Source organism: Hibiscus syriacus, unplaced genomic scaffold, assembly GCF_006381635.1.
Source record: "Hibiscus syriacus cultivar Baekdansim isolate YM2019G1 unplaced genomic scaffold, ASM638163v2 tig00111644_pilon, whole genome shotgun sequence".
Taxonomy (NCBI): domain Eukaryota; kingdom Viridiplantae; phylum Streptophyta; class Magnoliopsida; order Malvales; family Malvaceae; genus Hibiscus; species Hibiscus syriacus.
This window is the reverse complement of record NW_024063144.1, coordinates 453,409-466,472: the sequence shown is the minus strand read 5'-3', so window position 1 is coordinate 466,472 and position 13,064 is coordinate 453,409. Positions and strand designations below refer to the sequence as shown.

Sequence of the window (13,064 nt, the reverse complement as noted above, 5' to 3'; positions counted from 1 at the left end):
CGGCATAATTGTATATCGCATTTTTTTATATTTTTATTCAATTTCCTTACAATTAGAAGACGTGTCACCCATGCATCAATATGCTGTTTTACAAAAAAAGACATATATTAGTGAATTACATAAATTTTAAAAAAAATTAATCAAACTGAAATATAAGAAGAAATATAAGACTTACCCCCCATCGAAATAGCCATTGTCTTCAACCCCTAATAATACACCCCACCAAGACCGTTCAATCAACAAATGCATATCATCGTTGAGTTTATATATGTCAGCGTAACACCCTTGGCTCTGCTCATGTATATAAAAATCAACTGCGGTCTTAGCCCAAAGGGTATTATCCAAAATTGTTTTCGGTAGTTGTTTCCTCTCCACTTCATCTGCCGGAATGGTACTGGCCGGTAACTTATACGAAAGCCAACAGTCATCCATCATGTCCGGCACGTGAGGGGGCTTCTCAATAATTCGATATATTACGCCGTGTGAATCGGGCTCTAGAATGTTGGGAGGGACCTCTTCAACGATGACAGTGGCCTCTTGAAAGGTGGGAGGGGACTCTTGAGGGATGATAGGGGCCTCTTGAATGATAGGGGAGGCCTCTTGAACGATGATAGATGAGTCGGGTTTTTTCTTACGGATTCTTCGCACTATTGGGGTGAACGGAGACGTAATGGCACGTGCACGCCGTCTGATGCGTGAACTCCGTCTTGCAAGAAAAAACTGACGTAGAGCATCCACCTTAGCGGGCCGCTAAAAATAAATTAATACATAAATCAATAAATAAACAGACATAATATTAAACAGTGAAAACAAAGACAAATATATTTCAAACTTGCACGGTATTCACCCAAGTCATTATTATATCATTGTTCACAAAATGCATTAGATAACATTCCAGAAGTAAGCACTTATATAAACATTTAAAAGGACAACATATAGGTTTAGTGCAGGTTCAATGAAAACATAAAGAGTAGTAGATTATTCTTGAAACTTAAATTTTCAACACTGTGAAGTTAGTATTTGTCTTTTGGTTGAAGTAATGCAATTCATTCAAGTTTCAATTTGCAGAAGAATAATAGAATCTGAAACTTAAAATCGCAACGCGAAAATGACTATCGCAACGCGAAAATGACTATCGCAATGCGAAAATGACTATCGCAATGCGAAAATGACTATCGCAATGCGAATTTGACTATCGCATCGAGAGAATCGCAATGCGATTTTCATTTCGCATTGCGATTCTTTCGTTGCGATAGTCAAATTCGCATTGCGATAGTCATTTTCGCATTGCGATAGTCATTTTCACGTTGTAATTTTGTTGTTACGATTTTCATTTCGCATTGCGATTCTCTCGTTGCGATAGTCATTTTCACATTGCGATAGTAAACTATTCTTCTTTTGCAAATTGAAACTTGAATGGATTGCATTACTTCAACCAAAAGACAACAAAAAACAAATACTAACTTCACAGGGTTAAAGAATAAACAGTTAAACAGTATTGGCAGTAACCGAATGAATTTACTAAGCAATCTAAGTGAAATTACGAGTAAATTTATCATCAAGTTAAATATGAAAAATATTAAACTTATCTCGTTGCGTAGAGTATGAACCTCGTTCTACAACGATGCTACAATCTCACGTAGAGCTGCTACCTCACCACGTAAAGTAGACACCTCAACACGCCATGCACCATTGTCATCGCGTAAAGTACCGACCTCCTCACGCAAGGCATTGACCTCATTACGTAACTCCCCTAACTCATCCCGTGGAGGTGGAGAACAGGGAGATAAACATCATGGCATCTTTGTCGGTCGCCTATAATGAGGTGATGGTGGAGAAGAGGCTCGATGATATGACAGAATAGGTGATGACTCTCGTTCTGGAGGTGTATATTCGGGTCGATCAGGTGATGGCTCTGGGTGAGGTGATGGCTCTCAAAGTGGTGGTTGCTCATCATCTGTGCCATAAAAAAACGCTTACTAGCTTGCCACCAATCAGTGGCAAGCTCAACTTCCGTGGGTGTCAGCCTCTGTAATGGAGTGTTGGCCTCCTAACAATATAAAAGCTCAAACAAAGTTAAACGTGTACTAGTAATAACTTGTTTATAAACATATGGTAGTATTTGTGTTAACTTACATTATTTATTGTAGTATACGGTAGTAAATCTTCCCATTACTGTAAGGACCGTTTCCTCTTCCAGGAAATATCCCTAGGAATATCATTAGAAGTTTTTAATGCATATGTCTGCATGGCGGGAAAGGCCTCAAATATCCAAATCTACAAACAATATAATAATAAACATTAATAATTATTAAATAATAATTAATTATAATTTTAGAAACATTATATAAAAATTCTTACCTAAAAGGCCCAAATAAAGCCTGACAAAGTGTATTTGGAACCATCGCCACGCAAACTTTTCCGATCATCAAAGGCAGACGACAACTTATTCCATGTAGCTCTTCATAGATACGAACCCCACGGAAACAGGTTCCATGCATTTAGGTCCTCTACCAATTTAATTAGATCATTAGGAATAGTTTGTCGGGCCTCTCTGCCTAAAAATCCGGCTTGCAAAAGTATTAGAAGGCATACTCGGACAACATCGACGTCATCCATCCGAGTAAAATCATCTTTCTTATTCAATAATCTCGTCAAGTCTTCCATGTGTAAATTCGACTTCTCCGTTGACAGCTCAAGAAAAACCCGGGAAAACCATGATAGGCGGGTAATATGTCTAGTGTACCGATCTACATCATCGTGTCCGAAGCGTAGACCGGTGATTAAGCAAAACTCCTCCCGCCCAAAACACGTATACGCCGGTGGAAAATCAAACCATATCTCTTCATCACGACGTTGTATAGTCTCTGGTAGATCGCTAGTCATGGTTTGAAGAAACAGATGGGTCAACATAGCATCTCCACCCGGATGTTGTACTTTCAACCATGGCCCGAAGCAAGTATCCTCAAATATTTTTCTTTGTGCAGGTGAAAGCTTCGCCGCAATTGTTTTTGCCAGGCTTACTTTATTTCTTAAGGTCAATTGAGCCAAATAAAAGTTCTGCAAAAACAATAAACATACCAATTTAGATATACCAAAAACTACATTGTGAAGATATAACAAGAACAATAAACATAAAGAGTAGTAGTTTATTCTTCAAACTTAAACTTGCAACACTGTAAATTTAGTATTTGTTTTTGTTTTTTGGTTGAAGTAATGCAATTCATTCAAGTTTCAATTTGCAGAAGAAGAATAGTTTCTGAAACTTTAAATCGCAACACGAAAATAAAAATCGCAACACGAAAATGACTATCGCAACGCGAATTTGACTATCACAACGCAAGAATCGCAACGCTAAATGAAAATCGCAACGACAGAATCGCATTGCGATAGTCATTCTCGGTTTCAGATAGTAAAATTGAAAGAAACTTGAATGGATTGCATTACTTCAACCAAAAGACAAAACAAAAACAACTACTAACTTCACAAGGTTAAAGACTAAACAGTTTAGCAGTATTGGCAGCAATTGAATGAATATAATAAGCAATCTAAGTGAAATGGTTAATCTATTATTGAAAACACCAGTAAACTTATCATCAATTTCAATATGAAAAACCTAATAATAATGCAAAATTTTCAAAATAAAAATAATTAAAAAAACTAACCATCGGTGGTTGATTTAGTTGATTTTCCATTTTTGACCGTGAATGATTTCGCCGGAGATGGAGACTGATATCGTCGGAGATGGGGACTGATTTCGTCGGAGATGGGGACGGATGTCGCCTTAGAGAGTGAGAGATGGAGATGAGACTGAGTTGTGATTTAGGGTTTTAGGTTATGAGTTGCGATTACGGGATATACTGTGGACGGTTCAGTGTTCCGATATATTAATATATTCGTGTTTGGAGTTTGAAAAAAAAATGCGCGTTGGATACGAATGGCGCTATGTAAATCGCATTGCGATAGTCAGATTCGCGTTGCGATTTACGTATTTACATTGCGATTTACGTATTCGCATTACGATTTACGTATTCGCATTGTGATTTACGTATTCGCATTGCGATTTACGTATTCGCATTGCGATTTACGTATTCGCATTGCGAATTAGGAAAATCGCAATGCGATAGTCAGAATCGCGTTGCGAATCTGAAAACTGATTTGCAATACCGGAGATCGCGTTGCGAATTATTGATCGCATTGCGATTTAGTTGGTCATTTTGGCAAATCCAAAAAAAATTGATTAAAATCGTATATTATAAGGTATTTTTGGTCACTAAAATTATTTTCTCTTTATAATATTGTGATTTTAAAAGGTACGAAAGCCCAAAGTAAATATAAATAGTTTTAAAGTTTCAAATAGACATGTTTTTACGTTTTTAATAGAAACAAAATTTTAAACAATTCTGAATAATGAATATTTGTCAGGTTAAGGTGATATTTATGGCTCGTATTCTTAGATGTTTACGGATTGTGAGTGTTACAGAAAAAAATAAAGAAAAAATAAAAATATTTTCTTAATATTATACTCATGCCAAGTGGCATTTAACAGTTATAATTAACGGTTTGTCCCGTTCAAATCCAAACTAAATTACGGAATAAAATGTTATGTATCAAACTGAAAAAAAAAAGCATACGTTGACCAATTTTTTTACATTTAAGCCTATTAAAATTGTATCAAGTATTTTTACATCGTACATTTCGACAAAATGCTTGATTTATTGTGATTGCCTATAAAACAAAGGCAGTCCACCGGTTTCTCAATCATCCCCGCTCGACCCTGAACCTCCGAACTCTTTGCTCTGATTCTTCATTCAATGGCGGCCATGTTTTCGTCTTCAGAAATGTCCAAAACAGCATCTTCATTATTATCCGCCTATGCCTCCTTTGCAGGCTCCATAATGCTGGTCCGATCCATGGCCAATGAACTCATTCCCCACCCACTCCGATCCTACCTTCTCAAAACATGCCGCTACTTCTTCTCCCCTCTCTCCTCCGCCCTCACCCTCGCTATCGACGAGCGATGTGGGATGGCCAAGAACCAAGTTTTCGAAGGAGCCAAACTGTATCTCAGCACCAGGATCAGCCCCAAGACGGAGCGGCTCAAAGTCAGCAAAACCAGGAAACAAAACCATATCACCATCGCCATCGACAAGGGGGAAACAGTGGTCGATCGTTTCGAAGATGTTCGACTGACGTGGAGGTTCGCTTGCGCAGAAGGCGAGAAGCCTCCCCATGGGGAGAAAAGATACTTCGAGCTCATCTTCAACAAGAAACACAAAGACAAAGTTTTGAACTTTTACTTGCCTTACGTTTTGCTCAAAGCCGAGGAGATCAAAAACAAAGACAAGGCGATAAAGCTTTATAGCCGTCAATGTCCATTCAGTGAAGATGAGAATGAAAGAAGGGGATCTTGGGGTTCAATAATCCTCGAACATCCAGCTACTTTTGATACACTGGCTATGGACCCAGATCTGAAAAAGATAATCATTGATGATTTGGAGATGTTTTTGAAGAGGAAAGGGTATTATAAGAAATTGGGTAAGGCTTGGAAAAGAGGCTACTTGCTGTATGGTCCGCCTGGAACTGGGAAATCCAGTTTGGTTGCCGCCATGGCTAATTATCTCAGGTTTGATATATATGATTTGGGGCTCACCAGTGTACACTCTGATGCTGAGCTGAGGAGGACACTGCTGTCCACCAGTAATCAGTCTATACTCTTGATTGAAGACATTGATTGCAGCTCTGAGGTTCTTAAACGACAAACCAGAACCAAAACCAAACAGCATGATGCTAAATCTGGAGTAAGATCTTCTTTTTCGCTGCACTTTAGGCAATTTTAGTTGGAATTTCCTTCTAAAACAACATTAACTAAAGGGTAAACTACATGTTTAGTATCCAACTATCACTTATGTTTCTTTTTGGTTACCAAACTATTTTATTTTAAAATCACATCTAATGTTTAGTTTTGATTTTATATCCTACCATAAAAAATTTAACAGTGATATTGATGTGTCATCACAAAGTAATGTCATATCATCCTTGAAAACAAAATTAAAAAGATTGGTAAACTACACAATTAGTACCTAAATTATTATTTTTATTCTATTTTGGTACCTAAACTTTAAATATTTTTCAAATCATACCTAACATTTTGTTTAGATTTAATTTTGATATCCCTCATTAAAAACTTAACGATGATGTTGACGTATCACCATAAGGTAATATCATGTCATCATTGAAAAAAAATAAAAGAAATGTCATGTTAGCATTTTTGTTAATTTTTTAACGAATGGGTATCAAATTAAAACTTGAACTAAACGTTAGATATATTTTGAAAAAAAATAAAGTTTGTGTACCAAAACGGAATAAAAGTAATAGTTTATGTACTAAACGTATAGTTTACTCTAAAAATGTCAAGTCAACACTTCTATTAATATTTTAACCGTCGGTGACCAAAATAAAACGAAAAATATAATTTTATGTATGATTTTTGGAAAAAAAGAGTTTAGTGAACAAAACGGAATAACAGTGATAGTTGAGGTGCTAACCGTAGAGTTTACCCTAAATTAAAAGAGATTGTTTTTGTGGACTAAACTGATGTCTCCTTGATGCTACATACAGCAGTTGACACTATCTGGTATACTAAACTGCATCGATGGACTGTGGTCAAGCTGTGGGGATGAGAGAATCATCGTGTTTACGACCAATTACAAAGACCGAATAGACCCAGCACTGTTGCGGCCGGGTCGGATGGACTTGCACATCAACATGTCCTATTGCACCACTGCTGGATTCAGGGTTTTGGCTTCCAATTATCTGGGAATCGGCACCAAAAACAACCCTTTCTTTGGAGAAATTGATGACTTGCTCAAAACCACAGAGGCCACACCAGCAGAGGTAGCTGAGGAATTGATGAGGACTAATGATGCTGATGCTGCTCTTCAAGGCCTTGTTCACTTCCTCAAACGCAAGAGAGATGAATCCAAGAATGGAGAAACTGATTCTTCCTCCATCACAAGATTGAATGAAATAGTATCGAGAGTTAAGAGATTGAAAACGGATGGTGATCAAAACAAAACTTTGATGCTGAGCAGAAAAAGAATGGTGAATGGAAGAATCGGGTTGAGAAGAATGTAAACGCTTCCTTTTTCTCTATTGTCAAATAACTGATAGAATTAAAATAGCAAAAATGAGCTCAATACGAATCACTGAATTAGAAAAGATTTTGGGTTAAAGGGAGTGTTGTTCTCGTTAAAGATTCTGAGTTCGAGTAGTTACGTGTTTGTAGTATGTGTGCGCGTTGTCAATGATTAAGAACGATTTTATTGAATAATTGTAACATTAAAATTGTTTTCACGTGAGAATGATTTGTTCTTTTCTCAATCCGGTCTTTCTCCCTTCTGTATTCTTGGTACATGTGATTATCATCGTCACATGGTGATCATTGAGTGAGTTTCCCCTGTGGTACGAGGGTGGTGGAGTCATAGAGGTATCTTTTCTCCATATGTATTATTCCATGGCTAATAGATTTCAAATTAAGGCCTTCTGATATCTTCTCTTTAAAAGGCTCTTGTAATGACTTCTTCATTATTGGTCTTGCTAAGGTAAGTAAACTCGATGATCATTTTTCTGATGTGCCACTGATGAACAAATCGAGACATCTCTTTATGGGATTTTCCCTAGAGTCATCCCTACAAAATCTTCTTAACAGTGGGGGAGTCATAGAGGTATCTCACATTTGTATGAACAGAGACATCTTCCTATGAGCAGGGATAATAAATCATCTTTATGTTTTAGCTAGCAGAGGGATATATAACAATTCATTCTGTTTGATTTGAGCGAAAAGTCCTAACTAATTCATCCTATCTAATTTGGAGGGAGAGCCACAAAAACCATTACTCTCATGCTCCATGAGCATAGACCATCACATAGAAGTCTTATCACGTTGTACGGGCATAGGTATCTAGCACCAATTTAGTGATGAGGGATCTTGGGACATCTCAAGCTGTCCAGACAAAGATATTCAAGTGAAGGGATCTATGATACTATGATCGGGAGTTTTTTTTTTTTCCTAGAGGGATTATGCAATGCACCATATTTGGTTTGGGTGGAGCTACAAGAATAATGATTCGATTATATTCATTACCGGAGGAATATTTGACGTCGTCATCAGTGGTTCATCTTAACTCTAGCAGTTTACCTTATTTGATTTGGGTGGAGAGTTAAAAAGTTAACATTGTTCTCGGGGCATTGGTTTAAGCATCATGGTTGATTCTCAGGTCGGGAAAAATGATCCATGTTCAGCGCATCAACAGTTGATGTAGAACATATAGATTAATGGTTTATAGTAATTCTCTGGATGATAGACGAAGGAAGTTGGTCAAATTATATAATTTATCCCTTCTGATTTAGACAGAGGAGGGTCAATGGCTGATTTTTCTTTTTCGAGTAGAGAGCTTCTCAAGAGACAAGTGAGTGTCTGTCTTATGCTATTTAACTGTTTTTGTGTCTTCAAAAGTGAGGGTAGAGAAACAAAGCTGAGTTTATACCGAGCAGAAAAAGAAGATTTACTCGTCATAGCTGTTAAGCTCATTAATTTCTCTTCTACTCAAAGAATTAAGCAATCATCAAACAAGTTAAAGAGACAAATGCAAAGCATTAGCCTAACAGGTATAATTAACAAGAAGAAAAAGCGATAATCCATAAACGATATAGTGCTGAAATTCATAAACAATTCAGTGCTAAACAAAGAGTGTAAAACCAAAACTCGATAGAGGCAAAACCAGGTATGGGTTTGTACGTTTGTTATGTTTTGATGGAAAGGCCTTGCATTTCATATTCAAATCCAATTCATTGGTCAAAGAAAGATGATGGAAAGCAAATGCCAATGCCAAATAAAGAAACCAAGCTGTCCCATTTCTTATTTTCTTACAAACATGAACATGAAAAACATTAGAAAAAAATTGTTTTTTTTATTGGCATGCCTTGTCATGCCCCTCCCATTATCCGTCTCCCCACCATTTTCAAAGGGAGCTAAAAATACCCATAGAAAGAAAAAAATTAGTTTTCTCTTATATTATCCTCCCACCCGTTTTGCAGAGGTATATTCTTTCTCTAGTTTTAGTTTTAGTGTTCCTCATTTTAAATCTTTGAATGCTTTGGGTGGCCATACCAAGATATTGTACCATTTGCAGGCATTTTGAGGAACTATAGATATATACCAGTGCTTGAATTCGCCTGCCCTTTACTGTTTTCTCACCCGTCAGGAACCCAAAGCCCCTGATCATGTCTGACATTCCACCTCAAAATCATGGTAGGGCATGCATCATGGTACAATGTTGATGTTTTGATTTTGTGTTTAGATGTTTCATTTGCATGAATTCTTGGAGCATGGTTGTAATGGGATATTCTTGTTTACATACATGATGGAATCTAAAATTTAGTCTTAATATATGGGGAACATCTGATGATTTTCAGTTTTTACACTATATTTAATGTTAGTAATGATTTGTTCTAAAGAAACCGATGTCTCAGAGGAAGGGAAAAGAGGGTCATTCAAGAAAACAGCCTCTAATAGGTTCAGGAATTCAAGGAAAAGGAGGAGCAGTAAAGTACTATCTGTTGAAATTGATGATGATTGGGATCCGGAGGAGTTACAGTCTGTTGAAGCCTTTCGTAAGGCACTTATAGCGGAGGACCTGCTGCCTGAAAGACACGATGATTATCACAGGATGCTCAGGTAAGTTTCATCCATGGTGTTGTAGTATATGCATTTTTCAATATGCCTACTTGGCCAAATTTATTGAAATGAACAACTTGCTAAGGCAAGCAGCAAACCACAAAGGAGGTATATTGTCTGATAATGCAGGTTTTTGAAGGTCAGAAGATTTGACCTTGAGAAAACGAAGCAAATGTGGTCCGATATGCTTAATTGGAGGAAAGAATTTGGTACCGACACGATTTTAGAGGTATTGTGATTCTGCAATTTGTTTATGTATCCTCAAAATGACTCTCTGCCTGAGTTCCATTCTGTTTTCTGCTATTTGTTTAAGGACTTTGATTTCAATGAGAGAGAGGACGTCTTGAAATATTATCCCCAAGGGTACCATGGAGCTGATATGGATGGACGACCGGTGTATATAGAGAGAACAGGACTAGTAGATGCAACCAATCTCCTGCAAATCACCACCATGGATCGTTATCTCAAATACCATGTGAGGGAGTTTGAGAAGACCTTCCAATTTAAATTTCCAGCATGCACTATTGCTTCCAAGATGCACATTGACCAAAGCACAACCATCTTGGACGTTAATGGAGTGGTAAGGAGAACAATAGCACTATGTCTATGATACAAGAATTTGATCAAAGTTTCTCATAAATCACTTATGAGAATGTCCTCTGGTTTAATGGCACAGGGTCTTAAAAGCTTCACAAAATCTGCTAGGGACCTCATCACTCTTCTTCAGAAGGTTGATGGCGACAATTATCCTGAGGTACCAATTTTCTTCATAGCTAAGTTTTTGTTTTGGTTGTGACTTTTAACATTAGATTATGGGTTTGACGTTTGCTAAATTTTGCACTTCTTGCAGACGTTGAACCGGATGTTCATCATCAATGCTGGTTCTGGATTTAGAATGTTGTGGAACATTCACTTCCTCTCACTGAATTTGCTAGTATGATCAATAGAATCTAATAGGTATAATCTTTTGTGTACCAGGTTCTTGGTAACAAGTTTCAGAGCAAGTTGCTCAAAATAATTGATGCTAAGTAAGTCCAATCCTAGCTTAGAATGTAGAACAAAAGTGTTATCCACTGTTCTGAACAATTTCCTGATATTTATTTTCCTTTCGTTGATCCCTATCAGCCAGTTGCCGGACTTTTTGGGAGGTACTTGCACTTGTGCCGATCAGGGAGGCTGCATGCTTTCTGATAAGGGCCCGTGGAAGGACCCAGAGATTTTGAAGGTTGACCACAACCATATTTTTTATTCTCAGTTGCAGTCATAGTGATTCTATTGTATAGTTTGTTTGCCATAGTCTAACTGATACTTTGACTTGCAGATGATTCAAAATGGTCAACATAAATCAGGGAAGAAATCACAGGCTCAAACCAGTGAAGAGAAAACAACTGTAGAGGAAGAGCCTGCAGTCCCAAAGGTTTAACTTTCTCATAAGCTAGCACCTGCCACTTGCTCTTTTCCAACTATATGTCTATCTGTCCCTGAATTATTAAGAGCTTGCGTGTTTATAGTCTATTCTGAGTAGCTGAGGCTGTTCCAGTCCCCGATGCAGGAGAGAAACAACCTCCAGAGCTACCAGCTCCTGTTAATGACAATGTAAGTTTAGCAGCCTTGTTACAGGCTTTAAGTTAGCATCTAGTTGTACCGACATAGATCGAGAAGTTGATCCAACTCGTAAAATATGTAGAACCCTTAGAGGATGCATTGTGCAATACCAACAAAGTACTTGAGTTTGTAGATTATCTTGAGCATCGAATTTATTTGCTTCCACCTTTTCTTACTTCTCATGAATAGATCTCACTGGTCCAAACGATCAAAACTGAGGAAGTTATCCCGGTGGTTGATAAACCTGTTGATTTGCCTTTGCAGAATGAAAATACTACTATCGTACCTAGAGGTACATCCCTACTTTTGGACTGTTACATCTAAAAGTCACACACACACACAAAAACATAATGTAGCTTCATGAGGATGTTTTCTCTGAATGTTTCTCAATGTAGTTCAGTATCAGGGACAACATACTTCATGTAAGCACATACTTGGATCAGATACTTACGGTACTGATGTTTCTGAACTAAATTATAATAGGTAATGAGATGGCTATTGTTCCGAGGATAAATTCTAGGCAAGAAGCTTGCAGGGTTCCTGATGGACTTAGCTCTCATATTTTCACCGGCGTTATGACGTTTGTTATGGGCATCGGTGCTATGATAAAAGTGACGCGCAACATGCCCAGGAAACCCACCTATGGCAACAGCTACTAGAGTCAAGTTAACAGTGTAGACACAGTGGCTAGGACCCAGCAGCCTTCACCCGAGTTAGCCCAACAAGCAGCCCTCTCCGCTGAAGAACTGATGTCAGTCATGAAACGTATGCAGGAGTTGGAAGAGAGATTAAGTGTTATTAACATGAATCCTTCAGCAATGCCCCCTGATAAGGAGGAACTGTTGAACACTGCACTAACCCGAGCCGATGCCTTGGAGCAAGAACTTATGGCAACCAAGAAGGTAAGGCATTGCAAAATCTTCTATGGAACATGTAGAAGGAAGATGCAGCATTGTACTTAAAGTGATCACCAATGCCCATGTTTTTCCTTTCCAGGCTCTAGAAGACTCATTTGCTCAACAACAGGAGCACGCAGCGTACCTCGACAAAAAGAAGAAAAAGAAGAAGAGACCTTGGTAAGCTATTAAAACTATAGTATTCCCTATTAGTCCATTTTTTTGTTTTTCTTCTTTGTTTTGCTTATGAACAGTATGATTGCCATGAAGTAGAAATTGATATGCTGGTATCCCAGTTCTGGTAATCAATGATAAGCTGGATGCTGGCAAGATTGCTCGGGAACGCGGTGGCCGGGGACTCGTTTCTATAAGGCCGCCCTCAAACGCACTCTAGTCTTCATTCATTCCACACACAACATGAATGTGTAAAGTTTTGACCACATTCACATGGAAATGCACATTTCAAGAATGTAATTTTCATTTCTTTTGTATTTCCCTTGTTTAAATACAGGGCATACAAAGGGAAGAAATTAAAGTCCCCTGGATGAATGCAGGTGATATGTAATGAGTGGTAAACTTCACTTCTTTTCTCCTTGGTTCTTAGCCTCTGTTATAATTGTATTGTAATCATAATCAGCCATTTCTTCTGCAACTTCAAAGGTGAAAGCCTTTTGAGCCTGAAACTACCATCCACTTTTTCATGCTTACAATTTACTTTTTTTTGGTAATTGATTTAGGCTTTAATCCTGGTTACCTCAAAGCCATTGTAAAACTTAGCAATGAAGCAAGGATTATGGCCACCTTAACTTTGTCAACCACTTTGA

The 13,064-nt window shown here is 37.8% G+C and overlaps 1 protein-coding gene and 1 pseudogene across 1 annotated transcript; both read left to right on the top strand.

Moving 5' to 3' along the window:
• Window positions 1–4,773: 4,773 nt before the first annotated feature.
• LOC120166779 (AAA-ATPase At2g18193-like) lies at window positions 4,774–7,230 on the top strand. The gene is made up of 2 exons (XM_039175981.1): window positions 4,774–5,801; window positions 6,622–7,230. Exons 1-2 carry the CDS (start codon window positions 4,815–4,817, stop codon window positions 7,135–7,137), a joined length of 1,503 nt encoding a protein of 500 aa, XP_039031912.1. The 5' UTR covers window positions 4,774–4,814; the 3' UTR covers window positions 7,138–7,230.
• Window positions 7,231–9,185: 1,955 nt separating this feature from the next.
• On the top strand, window positions 9,186–12,596 carry LOC120166688 (annotated as a pseudogene).
• The last annotated feature ends 468 nt before the right edge of the window (window positions 12,597–13,064 follow it).

Excerpts from the sequence above, each read along its gene's own strand:
- LOC120166779 (XM_039175981.1), top strand. The coding sequence starts at position 4,815 with ATGGCGGCCATGTTTTCGTCTTCAGAAATGTCCAAAACAGCATCTTCA. Across the intron at positions 5,802-6,621 it reads AGCATGATGCTAAATCTGGA|CAGTTGACACTATCTGGTAT; the intron begins GTAAGATCTTCT and ends TGCTACATACAG.